Source organism: Aspergillus oryzae, chromosome 5 (genome assembly GCF_000184455.2).
Source record: "Aspergillus oryzae RIB40 DNA, chromosome 5".
NCBI lineage: Eukaryota > Fungi > Ascomycota > Eurotiomycetes > Eurotiales > Aspergillaceae > Aspergillus > Aspergillus oryzae.
The window spans coordinates 1545621-1565470 of record NC_036439.1 but is presented as its reverse complement, the minus strand read 5'-3'; the positions used below and the strand labels follow the sequence as shown (position 1 = coordinate 1565470).

At 48.3% G+C, this 19850-nt stretch overlaps 7 protein-coding genes across 7 annotated transcripts; 5 read left to right on the top strand and 2 right to left on the bottom strand.

Moving 5' to 3' along the window:
• Positions 1-554: 554 nt before the first annotated feature.
• On the top strand, positions 555-1964 carry AO090701000296 (MCT family MFS transporter; the record flags this gene model as incomplete). Its single annotated transcript, XM_001823108.1, has 1 exon — positions 555-1964. The coding sequence occupies one exon, from the start codon at positions 555-557 to the stop codon at positions 1962-1964; it is 1410 nt and encodes a 469-aa protein (XP_001823160.1).
• Positions 1965-3023: 1059 nt separating this feature from the next.
• AO090701000298 (uncharacterized protein) lies at positions 3024-3796 on the bottom strand (the record flags this gene model as incomplete). The annotated part of the gene is made up of 4 exons (XM_023237382.1): positions 3024-3110; positions 3232-3307; positions 3419-3457; positions 3573-3796. The coding sequence occupies 4 exons, from the start codon at positions 3794-3796 to the stop codon at positions 3024-3026; spliced, it is 426 nt and encodes a 141-aa protein (XP_023092075.1).
• A 989-nt stretch (positions 3797-4785) lies between these two features.
• On the bottom strand, positions 4786-6214 carry AO090701000299 (methionine adenosyltransferase; the record flags this gene model as incomplete). The annotated part of the gene is made up of 5 exons (XM_001823110.3): positions 4786-5106; positions 5181-5318; positions 5389-5668; positions 5732-5775; positions 5843-6214. The coding sequence occupies 5 exons, from the start codon at positions 6212-6214 to the stop codon at positions 4786-4788; spliced, it is 1155 nt and encodes a 384-aa protein (XP_001823162.1).
• A 916-nt stretch (positions 6215-7130) lies between these two features.
• On the top strand, positions 7131-9399 carry AO090701000300 (uncharacterized protein; the record flags this gene model as incomplete). The annotated part of the gene is made up of 3 exons (XM_023237381.1): positions 7131-7241; positions 7300-7864; positions 7901-9399. 3 exons carry the CDS (start codon positions 7131-7133, stop codon positions 9397-9399), a joined length of 2175 nt encoding a protein of 724 aa, XP_023092076.1.
• Positions 9400-9947: 548 nt separating this feature from the next.
• AO090701000301 (uncharacterized protein) lies at positions 9948-12607 on the top strand (the record flags this gene model as incomplete). Its single annotated transcript, XM_023237380.1, has 5 exons — positions 9948-10059; positions 10129-10713; positions 10831-11304; positions 11367-11540; positions 12555-12607. The coding sequence occupies 5 exons, from the start codon at positions 9948-9950 to the stop codon at positions 12605-12607; spliced, it is 1398 nt and encodes a 465-aa protein (XP_023092077.1).
• Positions 12608-12827: 220 nt separating this feature from the next.
• Positions 12828-17829, top strand: AO090701000302 (uncharacterized protein; the record flags this gene model as incomplete). Its single annotated transcript, XM_023237379.1, has 10 exons — positions 12828-14027; positions 14089-14449; positions 14505-14557; positions 14615-14798; positions 14848-15726; positions 15780-15919; positions 15982-16154; positions 16212-16325; positions 16390-17637; positions 17775-17829. 10 exons carry the CDS (start codon positions 12828-12830, stop codon positions 17827-17829), a joined length of 4407 nt encoding a protein of 1468 aa, XP_023092078.1.
• Positions 17830-18047: 218 nt separating this feature from the next.
• On the top strand, positions 18048-18631 carry AO090701000303 (uncharacterized protein; the record flags this gene model as incomplete). Its single annotated transcript, XM_023237378.1, has 2 exons — positions 18048-18495; positions 18615-18631. The coding sequence occupies 2 exons, from the start codon at positions 18048-18050 to the stop codon at positions 18629-18631; spliced, it is 465 nt and encodes a 154-aa protein (XP_023092079.1).
• Positions 18632-19850: the final 1219 nt, after the last annotated feature.

Genomic DNA, 19850 nt, shown 5'->3' with positions numbered 1-19850 from the left:
GTGTTTTGAATTACGACCCAAAGAATTGTCTCGGATGCTCACGTTAGTCTCTTCTATCACATGGCCGCCACGATGTTTGATCGAATCTTCCAAGGGATTTGAGGAGGGCTAGGATGGTTGAACATCTATAGAATGGGGGAGCTGACCCAGATGTGTAGAGGGTCTGTGATCGGTGATTATATTTTCAAAGGCCGAAATCCGGCGTTTGAATCGGTGACTACGAGAGCTTTCCGAGAAGGACTACTTTTGCGTTCCAGAACCCACTTCTGGATTTTCATGAGGAACTGTGGAGCTGCGCTTAATGGAGACTTCTTCGATGTGAAGGGCGTTCTAAGTCCCGGCTTGAGACAATCACCGGAAGCGCCTTAGGGCTATGGATCAAACGCCGCCCGGCCTATCACCGCATAGATATGAACCGGATCCACGGCATGAGACGTCGTTTCTCCATCATATGTATAATTCTGACTATAATGTCTTGGCCGACTAAGCTCTGGTATACATATAAGATACCATGCCAACCAGACAGTATCTCTTATTACCCTTCGCCCATCAACATGGAGAAAGATATTCAACCACCGCATGACCAAAATCAGCCTTCAGAAGGCCCAGTCCAACCTCAAGCTCAGCAGCAGAATGTGCAGAGTAATCCGCCAGATGGTGGCTATGGATGGGTCTGCACAGCAGCGGCAGCCACAATCAACGCTCACTCATGGGGATTCAACTCTGCATACGGCGTATTCCTTGCCCATTACCTGAAGCACAATACCTTCCCCGGCTCATCACCCTTGGAATACGCCTTCGTGGGATCCCTAAGCATCACCCTGCTATTACTGGTGTCACCCATCGCGACAATATCCGTCCGAGAATGGGGCATAAAACTAATAATGTTCTGCGGAGTCATCCTCGAAACCGCCAGCTTAATCTGCGCGAGCTTCGCCACCGAAATCTGGCACCTCTTCCTCACACAGGGAGTCCTCTTCGGCATGGGGGTAGGCTTCCTCTTCATCCCGACGGCAGCAGTCGTCCCGCAATGGTTCACCACCAAACGATCACTAGCCAGCGGCATCTCGCTCTCCGGCGCCGGCCTTGGCGGCCTCATCTACTCCCTCGCAACAGGCGCCATGATCCGCAACCTAGGACTACAATGGGCCTTCCGAATTCTCGGTATAATTGGCTTCATCGTAAATACAACCTGTACACTCCTAATCAAGGACCGCAACAGCACCACCACAGGCCATCACAAACAAACATCCATGAACCTGACCCTCCTCCGCAAAGGCGAATACCAACTCCTCCTCGGCTTCGCCAGCTTCACAATGCTCGGCTACTTCGTCCTCATGTACAGTCTCGCCAACTACGCCAACGAAATCGGCCTCAACGCCTCTCAAGCCTCCATCATAACAGCAATATTCAATCTCGGACAAGCCGTCGGCCGCCCCTGCATCGGCTATTTCAGCGACCGCGTCGGACGGATCAACATGGCCAGCTCCATGACGTTCCTATCGGGTGTCTTGGCGCTGGTTGTCTGGACCAATGCGAAGAGCTACGGGGTGCTGGGGTTCTTTGCCGTCGCGGAGGGACTCATCGCGGGAAACTTCTGGGCTACTATTGCGCCGCTCATGGCTGAGGTTGTTGGGCTGAAGGAGGTGCCGGCTGGGTTGAATATATTGTGGTTGAGTATTGTGTTGCCGTGTACGTTTAGTGAGCCGATTGCGTTGGAGATCTTTACGGGGACGGGCAGTTATCAGGGGACACAGTTGTTTACGGGGTTTGTTTATTTGGCTGCGGCGGGGTGTTTGGTGGCTTTGAGGGGGTGGAAGATTATGGTGGAGTCGAGGGGTGCTGGTGTGATTGGCGATGGTAGTGGGAGGAGAACTGATGGGGTTGATGTACTAGTGGGTGGGATGGATAGGTTAGGGTTTGTGGAGTTTTGTCAGCTTTGTTTTCGATGGGCGGTTGTTTGAGTGTAGTTGTTGACGTCTGTGTTGTCGTTGAATGTCGTTGGATATGAAATTTTGAGTACATAACCCCGATACACCATACTAATAGAAGCAAAGGAGGTCTTTAGGACCGAGCCTGGCATCTATACCAAAACTAAAGATCCAGATTTCCCAACTCCAGCAAGTTGACAGAGGACTTGCCACATCCACCACCCAGCACCAGTAGCAGGGATAGAAAGAACATCTCGAGAAAGTCTTGCAAGTGCTGGAAACCTATGCTGATTATCTCTCCAGAAAATACGTGGAGCAATTGGAAGTGTGCCTGTTTATATATTTAGCTAAGAATAAACAAGCGTAACTTAGGGCTTACATACCACTCTCAAGATAATGTGTACTCTCATAATTTTGGCTTGGTTGTGACTGACATGACCGGATTGGATTGGGAAGCATATCAAGCTCAAATGTTTGTATGGTTGATGACTGGTTTAGTAAAGATTGCAAGATTCCGGATCTAGTAAATTAGTTAGGAATAACAGTGTATAATAGAGAGAGAAAGATTAATCTAACCTTGTTAAGTGTACTGACAATCTTTTTTTTCTGATGTTTTCCACGCAGCACTTGAACAACGGGTCTCTGACTACTCTATTTCTGTTGTCTCATTTTTAGGATTTGCTTTTATTTGCCCGAGAAGCTGTTTTAGATTGAGTTGAATAAGATGGGCAAAACAGGGAATCCGAATAATAGTAATATCATTATCTAGCACCAGAGACTGAACCGATTCCTGGATACTAGATACTAATGTACTATTATTTGATGCCTTATCATTGGTGATTGCTAATACGCTTCCTGCCGGATGAGACAGGGAATCAGAGGACGGTACAGGATTTGTATAATAGCTAGAAAATTGATGTTGGTACAATAGAAAAGCCCTGTTTTTGTGGCTAGGTAAGGAGGCCATACCGCTGGCACAAACGGCCAGTCGCTTGACTGCTTCTTGGAGGAATGAGAGACAAGACTAACTAGGGATTGGCTGATAAGGTGAAAGCTGCGAATCACCGTTTCAGAGTTGAGTTCTTAAATTACTTAATTCGCTATCACATCCCCCATCCATCGGAAGCTGACCCCAACGCCACCATGAAGTTTTGACCGTCTCCTGCGGCGGACAGATATCTTTCAGATCAAAGCTTAGGTTAAGTTTGTATTTATCCTTAATCTCGCGGAATGTCTTCAATGCTTTACAGCAGTCCAATGCGGTGGATGATGTGGAGGAGAGGACATGTCTGGTGCCTACTGCTGAGGCCCCCTGCTCCTCATCGCGGTAAAATGTACTCAGAGTACCTAACTCTGGAAGCGCGAGGTTGGCATCACTGAAGACGTAGTCCGTCTCAAATTTCAGGCTATTGTTGGCAGCCCAGTAATTGACGACATGCGCCTTGCAGCCCGTTTCGCTGCACTGGATTTTTTCCGAGTATTCATACCAAACGAAGTCGGGTGAATCGGGGCGGCAATGTGAGTAGCTGGTTCCTGGAGCGGCATCTAGCCACCTGATGATCTATCTGTCAATAACCAAATCCTTTCTGGAATTCCTTCATTGTACAAGAATGCATGCCGTGGGGGGAATGGAGTCCATACCAGCCAAAACTCAAGTAGCCGGTCTCAGTAGCATAGCAAAAGAAGTTCTCGCCTTCTTTGATGCTATCTCGGGGCTGTTGGGTGGTCCAATTGGGATAATTGAACACAGCGACTCCATTAAAAACAAAGGGAAATAAACCAGGGTTGTTCAGGGCCCCGAGACTCGCATTGGCGATCTTGGCAAGGCAGCCAATGCTAAGAATGGACGAGATGAATAGCTTCATATTGTTGTTTTGTTGGATACTTTATTGACGGTCACTAAGCAGGGCAGAATCACCTTACATTTGAGGAGTAGCACGGGATTTTAACGTCTACGTCCATCGAGCACGGATATGGAAACCATCATGATCACGGCTTCCTTCGTAACATCACCACTAAGGCTAGTTTTATTTCTTCTTCCGGAACTAGTTAGGATCTGTTTCTACCCCTTGTGTTGCGCTCTATCTAGGACTGATTGCTGGTGCGAAAGTCTTTGCGTCATCAATGGGCCAATTTCCATGACACCCCAGCCGAGTACCTGCTCTAATGCGACCAATATTCTCGAGCATCTCCGGAAATGTCGAGTTTACGGTCACTGTCAGATCCCCTACGTCGCATTCCACCCCCTTGCGTCTGTCATGACAGACATGTCAGTAACTATTACGTTACATAGGTATCAGCAAGGGGGTCAAGACCTACAAAAGCCCCATTATGCACGTATTTGGCATTGTTACCGTGCCCTTGGTGCCACGTCCGGACTTGGCTTTCATGTTGCAGAGGCTGTCAAACCCGGTGCCCAAATGATACTACCCAGCTTAAACCAAACGAAGCTTGACGAGACAGACCGCTACCAGGGCTGCAATCTGCGTATTCCGGGTTTTGCCCAGAGGAGTCTGCTCGCAACCCGCCTTTCTCACGCCAGCACTAATCTTGAGCAACTAAGAACTAACGTAGGGTGCCTAGAGGAACAACACCCAGAAGCTTCAGGCTACGTATAAAAATCTTGCTAATACCTAAGCTGGGCTGATACTGTAAATCTTTTGCTTGTATAGGGGTTTAATTCTGGTAACTTTAACTGATCCTTTAAATTCAACTGATCTTATTAAAACATGGAGTGTTCCCTGCCAATTTGATGCAGTGAAGCTTTTGTATGACATTGTACTTGAAAGGAAATTTCAGCCTTTAGCTTGTTGACCAAAGAGGTGCCTGATTCGAGGAGCAATGAGCCCTACAACTACAACACCAAGTCAAGGGGTTGCTCCCAAGGGAACTTCTCGTTCGTAAAATGTCCGTTCTTGGCAGTCTGGTAGTAGATCGGATCAATCAAGTTGAGGTCTTTCGCAATAGCTGCTGGCCTGAGATCAAAATTCTTGCGGATAATCTCCTTCAATTGGTCTGAGGTGAATTTGCTGGTTTTGAAAGTATCGATAAAAATACTCAAGGGCTCCGCGATGCCGATGGAGTAAGACAGCTGGATGAGGCACCGGTGTGCGAGCCCGTGGTGAACAAGTGATTTGGCAATCCACCGCGCCATATAGGCTGCGGACCGATCAACCTGTATTCTCCTCAAGCCGATTAGAATGGGTGAGATCAATCGGGTTAGAGCTCGAAAGAAGGAAGGGGGCCTACCTGGCGGAAATCTTTCCCTGAGAAAGCGCCGCCCCCGTGGGCACCCCAGCCCCCATAGGTGTCAACAACAATTTTGCGACCGGTCACGCCGGCGAACTTGCCTGATGGGCTCACTCCTACATCTCCTGTTGGCTGGATCTAGTGGCACGTAGTTTTGATAAGTTTCAGGATGCCGCATGGATCTTGGACGCGAGGACATGATACATACATGATAGGCGGTCCGGTCATCCAGATATTTCGCTGGAATTGACTTGCGGACAACCTTGTCTAGTATCCCTTGCCGCAACTTTTCGAGTGGCACACCAGGTGTATGCTGCGCAGTAATAACCACGTTATGGACTCGGGTGGGAACCATCCTACCTTCATCCTCAACATACTCCACGGTAACCTGTGCCTTGGTGTCCGGTCGAAGCCATGGGAGGATGCGATTGGTGTGGGCGGCTTTCAGTTCACGGGAGATCCTGTGCGCTAGATGGAGGGTCAAGGGCCTGGAATTTTCCTTCTTAGCGCCATGAATGCGGCGGCCTCTATTCCGGGTCGGATGAACTCACAGTAACTGGGGGGTTTCATCTGTTGCGTATCCAAAAGCCATCCCCTGAAACAGGAAAACGGAAAGGTTAGTGGTCAATTATTGTCAGAAGAATGGACAGAGAGCGCTTTACCTGGTCGCCTGCCGGTTCATCATCGGGTGCTTCAAGGCCAGAGGATATGCCGTTAAACAACGATGGGTGTAGCTCCACGCAGTCCATGACTTGGCACGTCCGATAGTCTAACTCCTGGTCTGGGCTAGTGTACCCAATGTCTTTCAGCACGAAGCGAACAATGGCGTCGATATCCAATTGGGGAATGAAGTGGACAACACCAAACACAATCACTAGCCCTGGCCGTACAGCGACCTCTATAGCGACCTTGCTCAGAGGATTCTGCTTGAGACATTCGTCGAGGATGGCATCGGCCACTTGGTCACATATTTTATCCGGGTGTCCTTCACCTACAGACTCGGATGTGAAAAGAAATTTGGATTGGGACTTCATTTTGCCCGCAGTTCTGGGGATATACGTCTTGGACCGAGATTCTACTAGGAACCAAATTTACGGCGGCGAAATGGTTCCTTATAAGGTTCAACAAATGAGGCCATTGTTCGTCTCTCTAGTCGCCTTCATGTGTAGATAATGTTGCAAACGTTCGAGAGCGTGTCATCGTTGCTTACCACGTCGCACTTGGACCCAGAGATGGCGCTTGAACTCCAAGCCCGTCGCCTAATGTATACTCTAGACTGGACGCATTGGATAGTCCCTCCGCCACTGACAAACCCGATACCGGAAGTAAAAGCCAGCGATTTAATGTTGCTTGATGTCACTACATTTCTTATTTGCGCGTCAGGCAGTGCCGGCGTTCTGTCAAGCGGAGCCACAACAGAAGATCGAAGATGAGTAAAAGATCTTATGTCGATGCGAAGGGCTGTCATACTGTCATACCCGCTTCGCCCAAAATCTAAATCCTCGAATAAAACTTTGTAAGACGACGCAGGAGTGGTAATGGTACGCAGGTCAAGGCATAACCAGGGATGCATAGCTGCCGCATTCGGCTATAGTTGCATTCAGGCCCACACTGAATCTGGAGGACAAGAAAAAGTGGCGAGATATGGTCCACTTCCGGGGAGGGTGACATCGGGACGGGACGTGCTGGGAGGTTGAACCTGCTACACTACATGCAGACATGTATCCGTGGTGGAGACATCCTGCTGCGTTCACTTCGGAGTATGCAGTTCTGTCAGTGAATGATGATGTCTGATACATTTGCGGCTGTTCGTTCCACCTTCCCTCCAGAATCCATAATCCTTTTCGTTTGTACACTGGTAGGTACGTTTCTTAGCCTTTGAGGCCCCCCTGTCTTGTCAAAGAAAGGAAAGCTCAAACATCTATCAACTCATATTAAAAAAAGAGAAAAATGCATTTGACGTACTTGTGCGTTCTCATCCAATGTTTACTCTTGTCGCCGGTGGGATCAGCTAGGAACCCAAAATCGCCAGCTTTCGCTGTGCTGGTGGACAATTCTCTGGTGACGGCTGCCCATTATTGAATCGTATATCTAGCTTACTGATATTCTCATTCTGCAGGAACCGGCTGTCGTGCAGTCCAGCCCTTCTTATCTGTTGCTGCGCGAAGCACACACGCAAGAATCCGCTGCTGCGGCTTGTAACACATTGGGGGAGAGTTTGGCAAGTGTCAAAGATGTGCCTTTCTTCGAGCCATTGCTCTCAATGCACCTGAGAGCTCTGGATGGGGAGATATCCTATCCCATGTGGTTGGCAGGAAACGGTGAGACGTGCACAGCATACAGTCTGCCGAATAATCACACCTTCAGCGTTGAATGCACCCGTCGCATTCGCGCTCTTTGCACCAATACTGCAGAATATCAGACTGGCCTCGATCCCCCGTCCACTAGTCGCCATATATTTGTTAAGACATCCCAAGGCCTTATTAAGGGGTTCCGAGACCGCTTGACGGCACGGTTCCAGGGAATTCCCTATGCGAAACCTCCGATAGGCGAGCGTCGACTGAAGAACCCAGAAAGATTGCACAGCTTTCCCGGAAGAAAAAAAGGATCGGCATATGATGCTACAGAGTTTAAAGCACTCTGTCCGGTACGTTTTCCGATCGAGAGTCCAACAAGCACACGTAGTAGGTACCGTGGAGCTGACGCATGAAAACAGCAAGATATGACCCCGAACGCTACACCGGACCTCCCAAACCCAAACTACCCTATATCTGAAGATTGCCTGTATCTCAATATTTACACGCCAATACTTCCTGAAAACGAGTCCCCTGATTTGTTACCTGTGGTGGTTTGGATTCATGGGGGCTCAAATTATTTCGGTGGATCGTCCCTTCCTTTTTATTTTGGGATGAACCTTGCAACTCGCCGACCATTGGTGGTGGTCTCTATAAACTATCGCCTTGGTGCTCTGGGATTTCTCTCTGATCTATCTAAGGCATCAGATATTGGAAGCAACCAAGCTATGCGCGACCAACTGATGGCTCTGGACTGGGTTCGGGAACACATCAAATCATTTGGTGGCGATCCCGAACGAGTAACGATTTTTGGGGAATCCTCGGGAGGCAGTGCGGTGATGTCTCTCATCCAGACAAACCCTGAAAAGGGCCTATTTTCCCAGGCCATTGTTCAGTCTGGGGGGACATGGTCGGGTTGGCAAAGGCCCCACGTGCAGGCCGACCTCACACGAATGTTCCTGGACCTGGCTGGTTGTAACGACTTGGATTGCGTGAAAAACAACCGGACGATGGGGGAAATCCTAGAATACCAAGGCCTGCTGTTCTCCAAGGCTCAAGAAGTGTTCCCTCGCGGGGAGGTCAACTTTATCGAGCCATTCCGGCCATTTATTGATCATGATCTGATCACGGAAGATTGGACAGCTGCGCTAGAAGCCGGTCGTTATCGTAAGGTGCCAACACTCGTCACCTACACCCGGGACGAGTTCGGATTAATTTTAAAGACCAATGAGACATTGAAGGACAAACCGATAGATTACTCAACAGCAGTTGAGTTTCTGGCCACATTTCTTTTAGGTGAGGAGCGCACCAGACAGGTGTTAGATACCCCGGAGTTAGGGTTCAACCGGTCATTGATCCATATGTCGGATGTTACCGACCCGTTCATCCAACTTACTACAGATCTGGGTTACCGATGTAGCAGCGAGATCTATGCGGGGTTTCTGGACAGGCATAACCGCGACGTATGGGAAGTGTCGTGGGATATCGGTCTGCCGCAATTTATCGGGGGAATGATCTGTGGCAATGGCACAAAGCGTGCTTGTCATGCCGCTGAGCTCCCCATCCTTTTCGGCTCAGCAAATTATGCCAATATCAGCAGCAGTGCGCTCGCCTCCGTCAACTACTACCAGCAGGCTCGGAACACGATTGACTTGTACAGCAACTTCGTGCATGATGGCGAAGTGTGGATCAATGCGACATACTATCTACGGCGGAATGGCAACGCAGTCCGCAATGTCCTCCATTGGGACGATACGCCTGCGTCAACACGTGGGGGCGTCCGCTGGGAGATCTGTCAGAAGATGGATGAGATGAACTTATATGATCGGTTGTATTACCCGTATCTCCCGCTCGGGGACCGCGCGAATACAAGGGACGGTTACATTTCTTTGCAGTATCCCATGGTGGCTGGGCCCTTTGATTAAGATGTCTTTCTTATTGCCTCAAATAGTTAATATCAAGCCTTAAGTGGTTCTCTACCCCTAGCCCCTTACCTGAGTGAGCAATGAAGGTAAAATAGGGATAAGCGGCAACACAGGCCGCCTGCATGAACCAGACAATGATAGAGTGACATGAAATCGTGATAAGCCCATATGTGGCTGCATAAATCTTTAGGATATGTTCCTCCTTGCTTTATTACACAATTTTCCGGTAACATTCTGGAGGGTGGAAGGCTGAGGTATGCAAGCTTGACGCGTCGAATTTTGACAGTGACAGGAGGGATGGATGGCTGGGTCAACCGGGAGCTCCATTACCATTACATAAAGTACTTACCCATATTCCAAATTAAAAGTAGAAGTAGTGCTACTGTATTAAAATTACGATGACGTAACTATTGAAAGAATCCATCAATCTGTTCGCGGCTTTCCAGGTGTCTTGTCTTTGCCAACTTGAAATTAGCCACCTGCCCACCAGAATTCTAAAACTTCCGTACGCTAATACCTTAATAGCAGGACTTAGAATACTGAGAATAATGAGCTCTTCACCCTTGCTAGACAATGAGAGACGCAACACGCAATGGATGGGTCAGTTGCGATCCTCTAACAAGTTTACCTTAGCCACAATGTCCATGGCGCTCTTTACGGGTACGTGATTATTATATTCGCTATATAACCTGTGACAGCTGTCATCACTAATGAAACTTACTGCTGCAGACGAGCTTCTTTTCTCTTTCATGGTACCCTTGCTTCCTTACATCTTTGAACAGCGCCTCAAGGTTCCAGCATCTCGTGTTCAAGCATACACATCAATTTTCTTGACCGAAGGCGCTTTAGTCGCCATCATAACCAGCCCATTGATCGGGCACGTGGCTGACCGGGCAAAGTCCAAGAAGGCCTTGCTACTTGGGTTGCTGGTGTTGACACTTGCCAGTGTCTGTGGTCTTGCGGTTACGAAGTCCTGTACGTTTTATCTTCCCTCGGTTACGTACATACTTACCGGCCAGGTCATAGTGGCAGGGATCTTTATCGGTCGATTTTTCCAATGTTTTACCAGCAATGGCCTCTGGATCGTGGGTGTCGCAACGATGGTCGAGAGTGTCGGGAGTGAGCATATGGGCAAGATTGCAGGGCTAACCTCAACCTTGACTGCTGCGGGGACGTGTGCAGGTCCAGTGCTTGCCGGGTTTCTCTTCGGGCTTGGAGGGTATTGGCCTTCATGGTTGGGTCCGGCTGTCTTCTTGGTCGTGGATATCTTAATGCGTGTTTTGTTGATTGATCGTCCGAAAGCACCACAAGAGAGTAAGTGCGGCAAATACACTCACAGAGAGAGAGAGAGGGGGGGGGGGGGGCGGGGAAGAAACTCCTACTAATCACATTATGGCTTGCCAGCACAAAGATCTGATGATGAGCCCGAAGTGACGGAGAATTCCCGTTTGCTAGATGCGCAGCCAATATCAGTTGAAGAAGAACAAGGGTGGCGATTCTACACCCGTCTGTTTCGCCAACCTCGCTTCACAACAGGTATCATTTGCTACTCGGTATATGCGCTCTATATCGCCAGCTTCCAGACCACCATCCCCTTACACTCATGGGAGACATTCAAATGGGGTGTCTTCCCAGTTGGTCTCTTACTCGCCGCTGTTCAAGGCCCGGGAATGGTACTGGCACCCCTAATTGGATACTGGAAAGATCGCTGGGGATCGCGCATCCCAACTGCGATTGCGTTCTTCTCCATGGCACCTTTTCTGGTACTCTCGGGGGCGGCCGGTGACGAGCGCTTTTCGTGGTTTACTGGTGGAAATAAAGGCAAGATCATTTATTCTTGCTCCTTGGCCATGACTGGGTGTCTTATGTCTTTACTAAGTGGAGTAGGGGCAATGGAAGCGACTGGTGAGTTATCTGTGTCCTCTTTTGGGGTATAAACTACAGTGTTGATTAAGCTTTGTGCGTAGAAGCTGTTGACAAGCTAGAAGAAAGTCACCCGGGCATCTTTGGAAAGTACGGGGGCTACTCTCGGGCTGTTGCCATCACCAGCATGAGTTGGACTATGGGCCTGTTGCTTGGGCCCATCTTAGCAGGGTTCATGGCGGAGAGGTTTGCTTATTTTGAATTACAGTGTGTTCTGGGTATGCTTTCCCCTCGAGGTCACTCTTTATTCCTAAACAGATCGCTAATGCCATGCCATATAGCGACTATCTCCATCGCCTGTGGCATAGGTGCCGCCCTTTACCTCAGTTCCACTCCTGCCTTACAAGTGACCGAGGGAAATGAGGAACAACAGACCACATGATCAGGATTCGCTAATATTTATTCTTAGAGAACTTGTAGAAAAATAAAATAGTTCCCTGTACCCTGAGCCCTCTGCTGGGCTTAGTTTAATACAACAGGCAACACTCTAGCAGCACGTTATCTTATTTTAGTACACTGAAAGAGCACTGGTAGATATATGGATGGATTAATAAACAAAATAAATAACTATAGCAAGTCTAATCTAAATATTTTACATAGATTTATTAAATCCTTGGCTATAGTCAAGAGTGGATCGGGTTCCGGGTTCCCGGCTAGGCCCGACCCGAACCCGGCAATTTTCGGGGTCAGATTCTCAGGGCTAAAACCCGACCCTAAACCCTACAGGAACAGGAGACATTGTCTCGTCGTTCCTTACCCTTTGCCAACTGTCTTCAGTCACCGCTATTAACCCGCCTGGCTGTCAGATACCGGTCTTAGGGCCTTGCTGGCTGTCAAGCAGCTGACCTACCGCTTACGAATGAATTGAGTGAAAGGAAAATGCCTGGTTTGGCTGTGAAGTGTGGATGCTAGGTCAGTAGGGAGAAGGAAAGATAAAAAAAAAAAAAAAAAGAGAGAGAGAGAGGGAAGAGAGGGGAAGAAGAAAAACGCAAGCCACAACCGAGCTGAAAGCTGGACCCACTGGAGGAACTTTTCCTGTGGTGAATTATGAGTTGCGGTGAGATCTAAGGCATCAACTCCCCGCCCTTATCCCCATCGTCAATTGTGAGGGGGGAATTGATAGGTTTGTCATCGAGATCAGCAGTCACGGCTGATGGATAGATATTACAAAGTCCCACAGTCTGTGCAGACAATTGTAGATCGTAGTGGACTAACCCCACTATTTATTATAGTATTGGGTATATCTCACAGACTAGTTGGAAACATACAGCAATTAAAGCAGTGATGTTTCGCGATGCCCCTTCAGCTGAATACGAAATGGGTCCGCTGTTGATCGGCTGCTACCTCGGGGGATGCTGAGGGGTACAAAATAAGTGCTCAAAGATGGATGTGGAGTCTGGCTGGCTGATTAGTTTGACAGGACTTATATAGACAGATAGACATCTACTTGCAGCCCCCGTTGTTGGATTCCATATCGCAGGACGAATTACTAGCAAAGCGACAAAATGGCACGCGACCAAGAGATCGTCTCCCTTTCCTCGTTTGGAAAGGACCTCCTGGCCAGCGGCTTCTTTACATCTCTGGACGCACCAAACTTTGCCGACAACAATGTCAAAGGCCCCCCTCGCAGGAACCTGGAAATTGCCCCGGAGGAAACCTTTCCACCGCAGCCAGCCAGTCCGGCCACATGGATGGGTCTGTCGACCCTTTCCGCGGTGACATCAGCATATGCAGACTCTCCTGAATCTCCCGAGCAGCTCATCGTTGGAGGTGCTGAGGTGCAAAATGTGTCACTTGTTATGGTAGACGAGCACGGCACTTACAATGATTTGAAGGTGATGCCGGTTCCCGTTTCGGGGGCCAAGAGCAGTGGGGGGTCTCTGCTTGTTGCCCCGGTCGGAGAATCTAAGCAGATCGCTGCTCAGCCGATGCTTTTGCTACCGGCCAAGGCGGATTCTGATCTCTCGTTTTCCGATGATAGCAAGGCTTTGCCGATGGCAGAGCTGGAAAAAGCCATGAAGGAGTCTAAGGGGAAGGTCGGTGTGGCGGCTGTTGATTCCTATGTTCTCAGTGGTGAAATCGAGAATTTCTTTGGTGTCAAGGGGGTTACAGGCAAGTTGTACTGTTTCAGAAGTGATGAGGAGGAGGGCAGTAAGGACGAGGAAGAGAAACCTATCGATGAAAAGGTTAAACTTCAAGACATGGAATCGCCCCTAGGAATCTTCTTCCCCGAGATTGAAAACAAGACGATCAAAACGTTGCCCCTGAAGAACCTGGAGTTTACTTTCAGCAACACCAAAAAGGAGACTCTGCTTCCGGATGGACTCCGTCTGCAAGGTGACCTGGACTTGACGGATGGACTGCAGTGGGTTTCAGATGGCTTGAAGAATGTCTTTGGCAGTGACAAGGCCACAGAGCTGCCGTCGAAGATACGGGTTAGTGCCCTTTTGGCTAAGGAGAGAGACTGGACCAAGAAGCCCAAGATTGAAGGTATCGTTCTTCAAGCCTTTCTCCATGAGATGAAGCTACCCGCGTGGGACTTTTTGGAATTCCAAACGGTGGGGATCGAGCTGTCTGCTAGGAAGGAAGCTGCGAAAAAGGACATCGAGGACAATCCGGAGAAGGAACAGAAAGAGGACACGGACAAGACAAAAGAAGAGGAGGAAGATGGCAAGTCAAAGGAAATTGTAGCCAAGAAAGACAAGGTGCGTCCCACGGTTAATTGCTTAGTGACTGATGGCTAATACAAGATCTTATCATGCGTAGCCCTCTAATGCCCCCACGACGAAGGATCATGCCACGGAGGAAAGGCGCAAAAAGGAAGAAGAGGGAAGCAAAGAGGAGAAAAGATGGAAGGTAGGCTTTGGACTCTTTGGCAAGGTCAATATTACCAAAGTACCCAAGTCACCGGTGCCACTGGAGGCAAGATATTGGATTCGTATGGGAGACTGGAAAGAGGAGAAGAAGGAGGAAGAAGAAGAGGATGAAGTTGAGGGCGATGACGAGGACAAAGAATTAGAGAAGCCGGATGGCGGAGAAGGTAAGGAAACTGCCGAAGCAGGTGGGGAGAACGAAAACGACGATGCGGAAGAGGACAAGCCCACAGAAAGAGGAAAGCAATACGAAGGTGAGTTCTCTGTCTAGGGTTAAAGGTAGAAGCAAAACAGCTGATTTTTTGCTAGTGTTGATCGCGGTCGGCGAATGGAAGGACTTTTGTGCCATCTCGAATCTTGACGTATGTACCATGAAAACGGGATTGATGAATGAGTGCTGAATACTGAAAACACAAAAGATGAAAGAAGCCCAGTTGCACGCATTTTTCAAACCCGGCGAATTCCGGAAATCTTGCACATTATCTGTGACTGGATCCCTCGAGTTTGCCCAAGGGTGTCTTGACAAGAAAGACGGCGATGAAGAGGAGGAAGAGGAGAAGCCCAAGAATGCGACTCTAACAATTGAGGGAGTGCTATCCAGACGTGAGTGAGGTTGAGCATGCAAACAGAATACAGACTGACAATGTTCTAGAGGACTACCATTTTGACGCGAAGGTGGGAGATCTGAAGCTCGATTCGATATTGAAGATGTATGCTCAGATCACCGGTGCTGAACCATCAAAGGAAGCCAAAGAGCATGATCTAGTCTTTGAAGAGCTGCATTTGAATATTAGCCGCAAGCTGAAGAGCAAAGAAAAGGCAATAGAGGACAAGAAGGATGTAAAGGAGAAAAAGGAAGAAGAAAAGGAAAAAGAAAAGGAAAAAGAAAAGGAAGAAGAAAAGGAAGAAGAAAAGGAAGAAGAAAAGGAAGAAGAAAAGGAAGAAGAGGGAGAAGAGCCTTCCACTTGCCTGGAGCTCTCCGGCAAAGTCAGCTTCAACGATTGCAAGAGTGTTCATGGTTTGATCAAAATTGACACTATCTCCGGTCTCACTATCCAGGGTGGAGTCGAGGATTACATGATCAAGGATGCTGATGTTACAATTAAAGAAGCCAGTATCGACATCTTCATTGGAGCCAAGCCAAAACAGTCCAAGGACACCTCAAGGAAAACCAAGCCCAAACTCGAGGCAGATACCAAAGACGGAAAAGAAGCTGGCGAGGGCAAGGTGGAGGTTTTCAATCGAGAAAGCAAATTTGCCATCAAAGGCAGGGTTGATTTCAGTGGTATAACTGTGACGGTTGCCTTTATGACTGAGCGCAAGGAAACCAACGCTAAGTCGAAGAAGTCGTCTGAGCGGGAGTGGGTCTTGTTTGGTATCTATGAAGGCACTTTGCACCTGGGAAAGATATGCGATATAATGGAAGGCCCTATGGCCGACCTCGAATTGAAAAACGTTGCGCTCATCGCAGCATCCGGGGAATCCAAGACAATCGAGGCGTTGAACACGCTTAAGTATCCTGTAAGAAAGGGTGAGTCGGGGATATCATCTCCGTTTGGTTTCAGGCTAACAATTTTATGGTAGGAATTTCGCTGTGTGCGACTATCCCACCTCTGCCGGAGCTGAACAATTTCGCCAAGCAGAACGTGGATGGGTTGGTTCTCGCGGCAACTATACAAAAGCAAAAGCTGGAGCTCGACATCCAGTTGCCCAGGGCTTTTGATGTGAGTATCCATGCCTAATACGCTGTGCATCTGCGACAATTGCTAAGTACCTCAACCAATAGGTCACTATTACTGATAGTGTCAAACTCTGTGAGATTGGAATTGGCATTGAAATCAGCAAGACTCCTAGCTTGATGGTCATGGGCACTTTGAACATCGTCATGGATGTAGACCAGGATCCTTTGCTCCTAGAGGGCATGGTGAAAGCTGGCCTACTCAGTTCATCGGCTTCGATGTACGGCCACTTGTTTCCCCCCTTCTAAGCATCAACAGTGCTGATCTTTACATCTAGTGCCACCAAGTCGCCATGGGTGAATCCATTGAACATCAGCAAACATGTTACCATCGCCGACTTCAGAGTCGAGATCGAAATTACTTATGCCACGGTAATGGAGCTTGGACCATCGTGAGTCAACCATTTTACATCCTAAAATAGCTACGATGTGCGAACTGACTAACACTTGGGGTAGCAAACTGGGCCTCGCTGGAGATATCGAGGTAGGAGATCTTACTGCTGGAGCTGCCATGCAGATCAGCCACCACCCTGGTGAGCAGGTTATATCTGCCAATATCTCCGAGGTTGATCTCGTCAAAATCATCCGTGTTGCCGGTCAGGTCGCCGAAATCCAAGTCTTGCAAGATATCCGTGGTGGTGAGGATACGTTTGTTTTTACCGATGCCAACATGTATTTCTCCACTGGGGGGACCATAGCTGGAAGGGAGTATCCACAGGGTATATCAGCCGGGGGGAAGCTGACGGCGTTTGGGAAGACGGCCCAGTTTGACCTAACCATTGGTAAGGCCGGTCTAGATTTCCAAGCGTATATCGATAATTTCAGTCTCGGGCCCTTGGTCGTCTCATCCGCCAGTGGAGACCCCCGCGCCAAGATGGTCGTGCTGATGACCAAAGACAAACAAGTGATCCAGGTGGACGGAATGGTAAGATGCTTTGGAATTGGGTTTGCCACCTTAGTCGACATCCAAATAGGAACCGAGACCCCGTCTTTTGATGCGCGTATTGCCGTGGCGTTTACCGATGCATTTATAATCAGCCTACAGGCGACGGTGAAGGACTTTAAAGAGCTCAAGGATATAGCAACAAAGGATTTATATTTCCAAGCCCAGATCCAAGGTGATTTATTTGACATGATCTGTGAAAGTATCAAGAGCTTGCTCCGGACGCTTGAGAAGCTGGGTACCGAGGGTATTGAATCTCTTCAGAACCTTATTGGAGCGCAGATTGCCGAAAAACAGGCCGAAATGGACCAAGAGAAGGAGAAGCTGGACGAGGCACGCCAAAAGGTAGATACGAGACGCCAGGTGCGTCAACGCGATATGAAGAATGAAAAGGATAAACGCGACAAGGCAAAGGCAGAAATCGAACGGCTTCGGGACAATGTGACCAGAGCCAAGCAAAATAAGGCTCAGGCTGAAAATGAACTGAAAGAAAAAGTCGAAAAGCTTAAACTCGAAAGGGAATCCCTTATCCAACGCAAGAGGAAGGAGTATAATGACATGCTGGAGAAGGCCAAGCAAGATCAAGCAAACAACCAGAGGGAGTTAGAGCGGCTGAGACAAGAACAGAGAGATAGATACGGCACCGATTTCCTCAGGAAGGTCAACATTGCTAAAGGAGCCTATTACGAAAAAGAAAGGATCTTAAAGCAAGCGTGGGAAAATGTTGCGCGACTTCGTCGGGAGTTCAATGATGCAAATATGTAGGTGTCCCTCTGTCCCCAGCTCTCTTACAAGGTCCGCAGACTGCTGACAGGTAGGAATAGATTTAAGAAGGCTCTTTTGGTAGGTCCTTAATATTCTCTCTTAGTGGTAATCATATCTGATTTATTCCAAACAGCTGCCGGAACTCGGGGCAGCCGAACTTGCTCATGAGGCTGCAAAAGCTGTACTAGGTGGATACCTCGAAGCTGCCAAGGTACTTGAAGACACCCTTAATTCCGACGCCTTTCAATCCATCGTCACAGCCATTGAAGATGCAGAAAAAGCGGTGGAAAGCGCAGCCAATGGAATTGACAAACTCCTCAGCGGAGGCGGTTTTGACGGATTTATCAGAGCCTTTGTCGACACAAAAGACGCCAGAATCAAAGCAGCTATACAAGCTCTCGAGGCAATGCAGAATGAGAACAACAAGTATCAAAAGGCTATTCGGGAGGCGCAGCACATCCTTGACCAGAACGCACCCGACCTAGAAGACCAGATCGCCCAGGCCGATGAGAACATCAAATCCCTGGAAGAGGATGCGATGCTGGCAGATCTTGAGCGAAAATATAACTATCAGCTTGAGGTCCATAACAAAGTACACAACACCATCCAACAAATGCAGGCTGGACTAGAAACTCTCAAGGAGAACTGGCAAAAGGGGATGCACGCGTTGGAGGATGTGGTCAATGAGATCCAAAAGAAAATCAACGCCATCTTTCACATTGAGAGAATTGTGGTGGGAATCCACACTCATGCGTTGATCGACGACAAACCCCTAGTCTTCAAATTCTATGGCACGGTGGCCAACAGGCATTTTGAAATTGAGGCACAATGGGCGCCAGGCAATGATCTCAGCCGTTTGTACAAGGGAGTCACTAATGAGATTCTGAAGCTTGGGGTGTGATAGCCTCAGACTGACGGTATATTATGCCATCCTACATGTCAAAGTACAATTAGACGGAATGATTGTGTGAAGGCGACAGACGGGACTAACCGTCACGATTTAGATAGACCTATTTAGTATTGAGAGAATGCCAATTTATACGAGGGGCTGAATCTTCCGTCGGTTCCGTTGTTGGCTCCTTGACCTAGCACTATCCGATCGTTGGTGTCAGATAGTCCTTGCTTTAGTCGTCATGCGGAGCCTCAACGTAATCAATATAAAATTTAGTAAATGTAGGTGGGACTTGTAGTTGTTGTAGGACACACGGGTGTGTTACTATTAATATCTGTCCACACTCTTATTTCTGGGCAGAAAACCGACACATTCAGAGTCCAATATCATCTGAATCTAGTTAATCAGTAGAGTATTTAGGGACCATGAGCTGCTGGCAGTAAAATGGTGTGCCTGTAGCTAACGTGGTGTACTGGTAGCTAATGGGGTGAACCGGCCCAAATAATCATCCTGTTGTAAGACTGCTTAACTCCTATATACTGCGCCAATTATGGTCACCAGCTGGAATCTCCTGCCAGCACTATATATACGAGTATGTCACGACCTAAGAAACACATACCCATAAGCCAGCATTAGCCCTAATGACCACCATTAACCTTCATTCCCGTGTACTAATTGCTATGCAGCCGGCTATCCAGGGGCCCCTGTACTTACGCTTCTTGATGTAATCAAGAGAGACGACAAGTTACAGTTTATTCTTACTCGTCACAAACAAGTGCAGGACACATGGCGGATGGTTACGCTCAAGCCACAGGACGGGCAGGAGTGGTTCTTGTGACATCCGGTCCAGGGACATCCAATTTGGCAACAGCTATGTTGAAAGTATTACTGGATGGAAATTCAATAGTGATCATTTGCGGGCAGGTTGAAACTGATGTGCTAGGCACCAATGCATTCCAAGATATCGATGTTCCAGCGCTCGCTAAGCCATGCATTAAATGGTTCACTGTTGTGGAGAATATACAAAAGATGATGCAGTATCAGCAAACATATTATAATGGCTGAGTGGCATTTCACATTTGAAAAATCCTGACTTTGTGACTCTAGCGCAGAGTTTCGGCTGTGAAACGCGTCGATGTCATCTTCTTGAAGAGCTTGAAATAGCATGAAGTGGCTTTTAGATGCAGAATGTCCAGCGGTCCTGGATGTAAATTTAGAAAGCGAGCCTCCGATTCCCCCTATTGTACGTGTTGGGGCTTCCTTGGATACATTCATAACTGAGTAAATCAGCAATATAGACCAATTTGAATACTAATT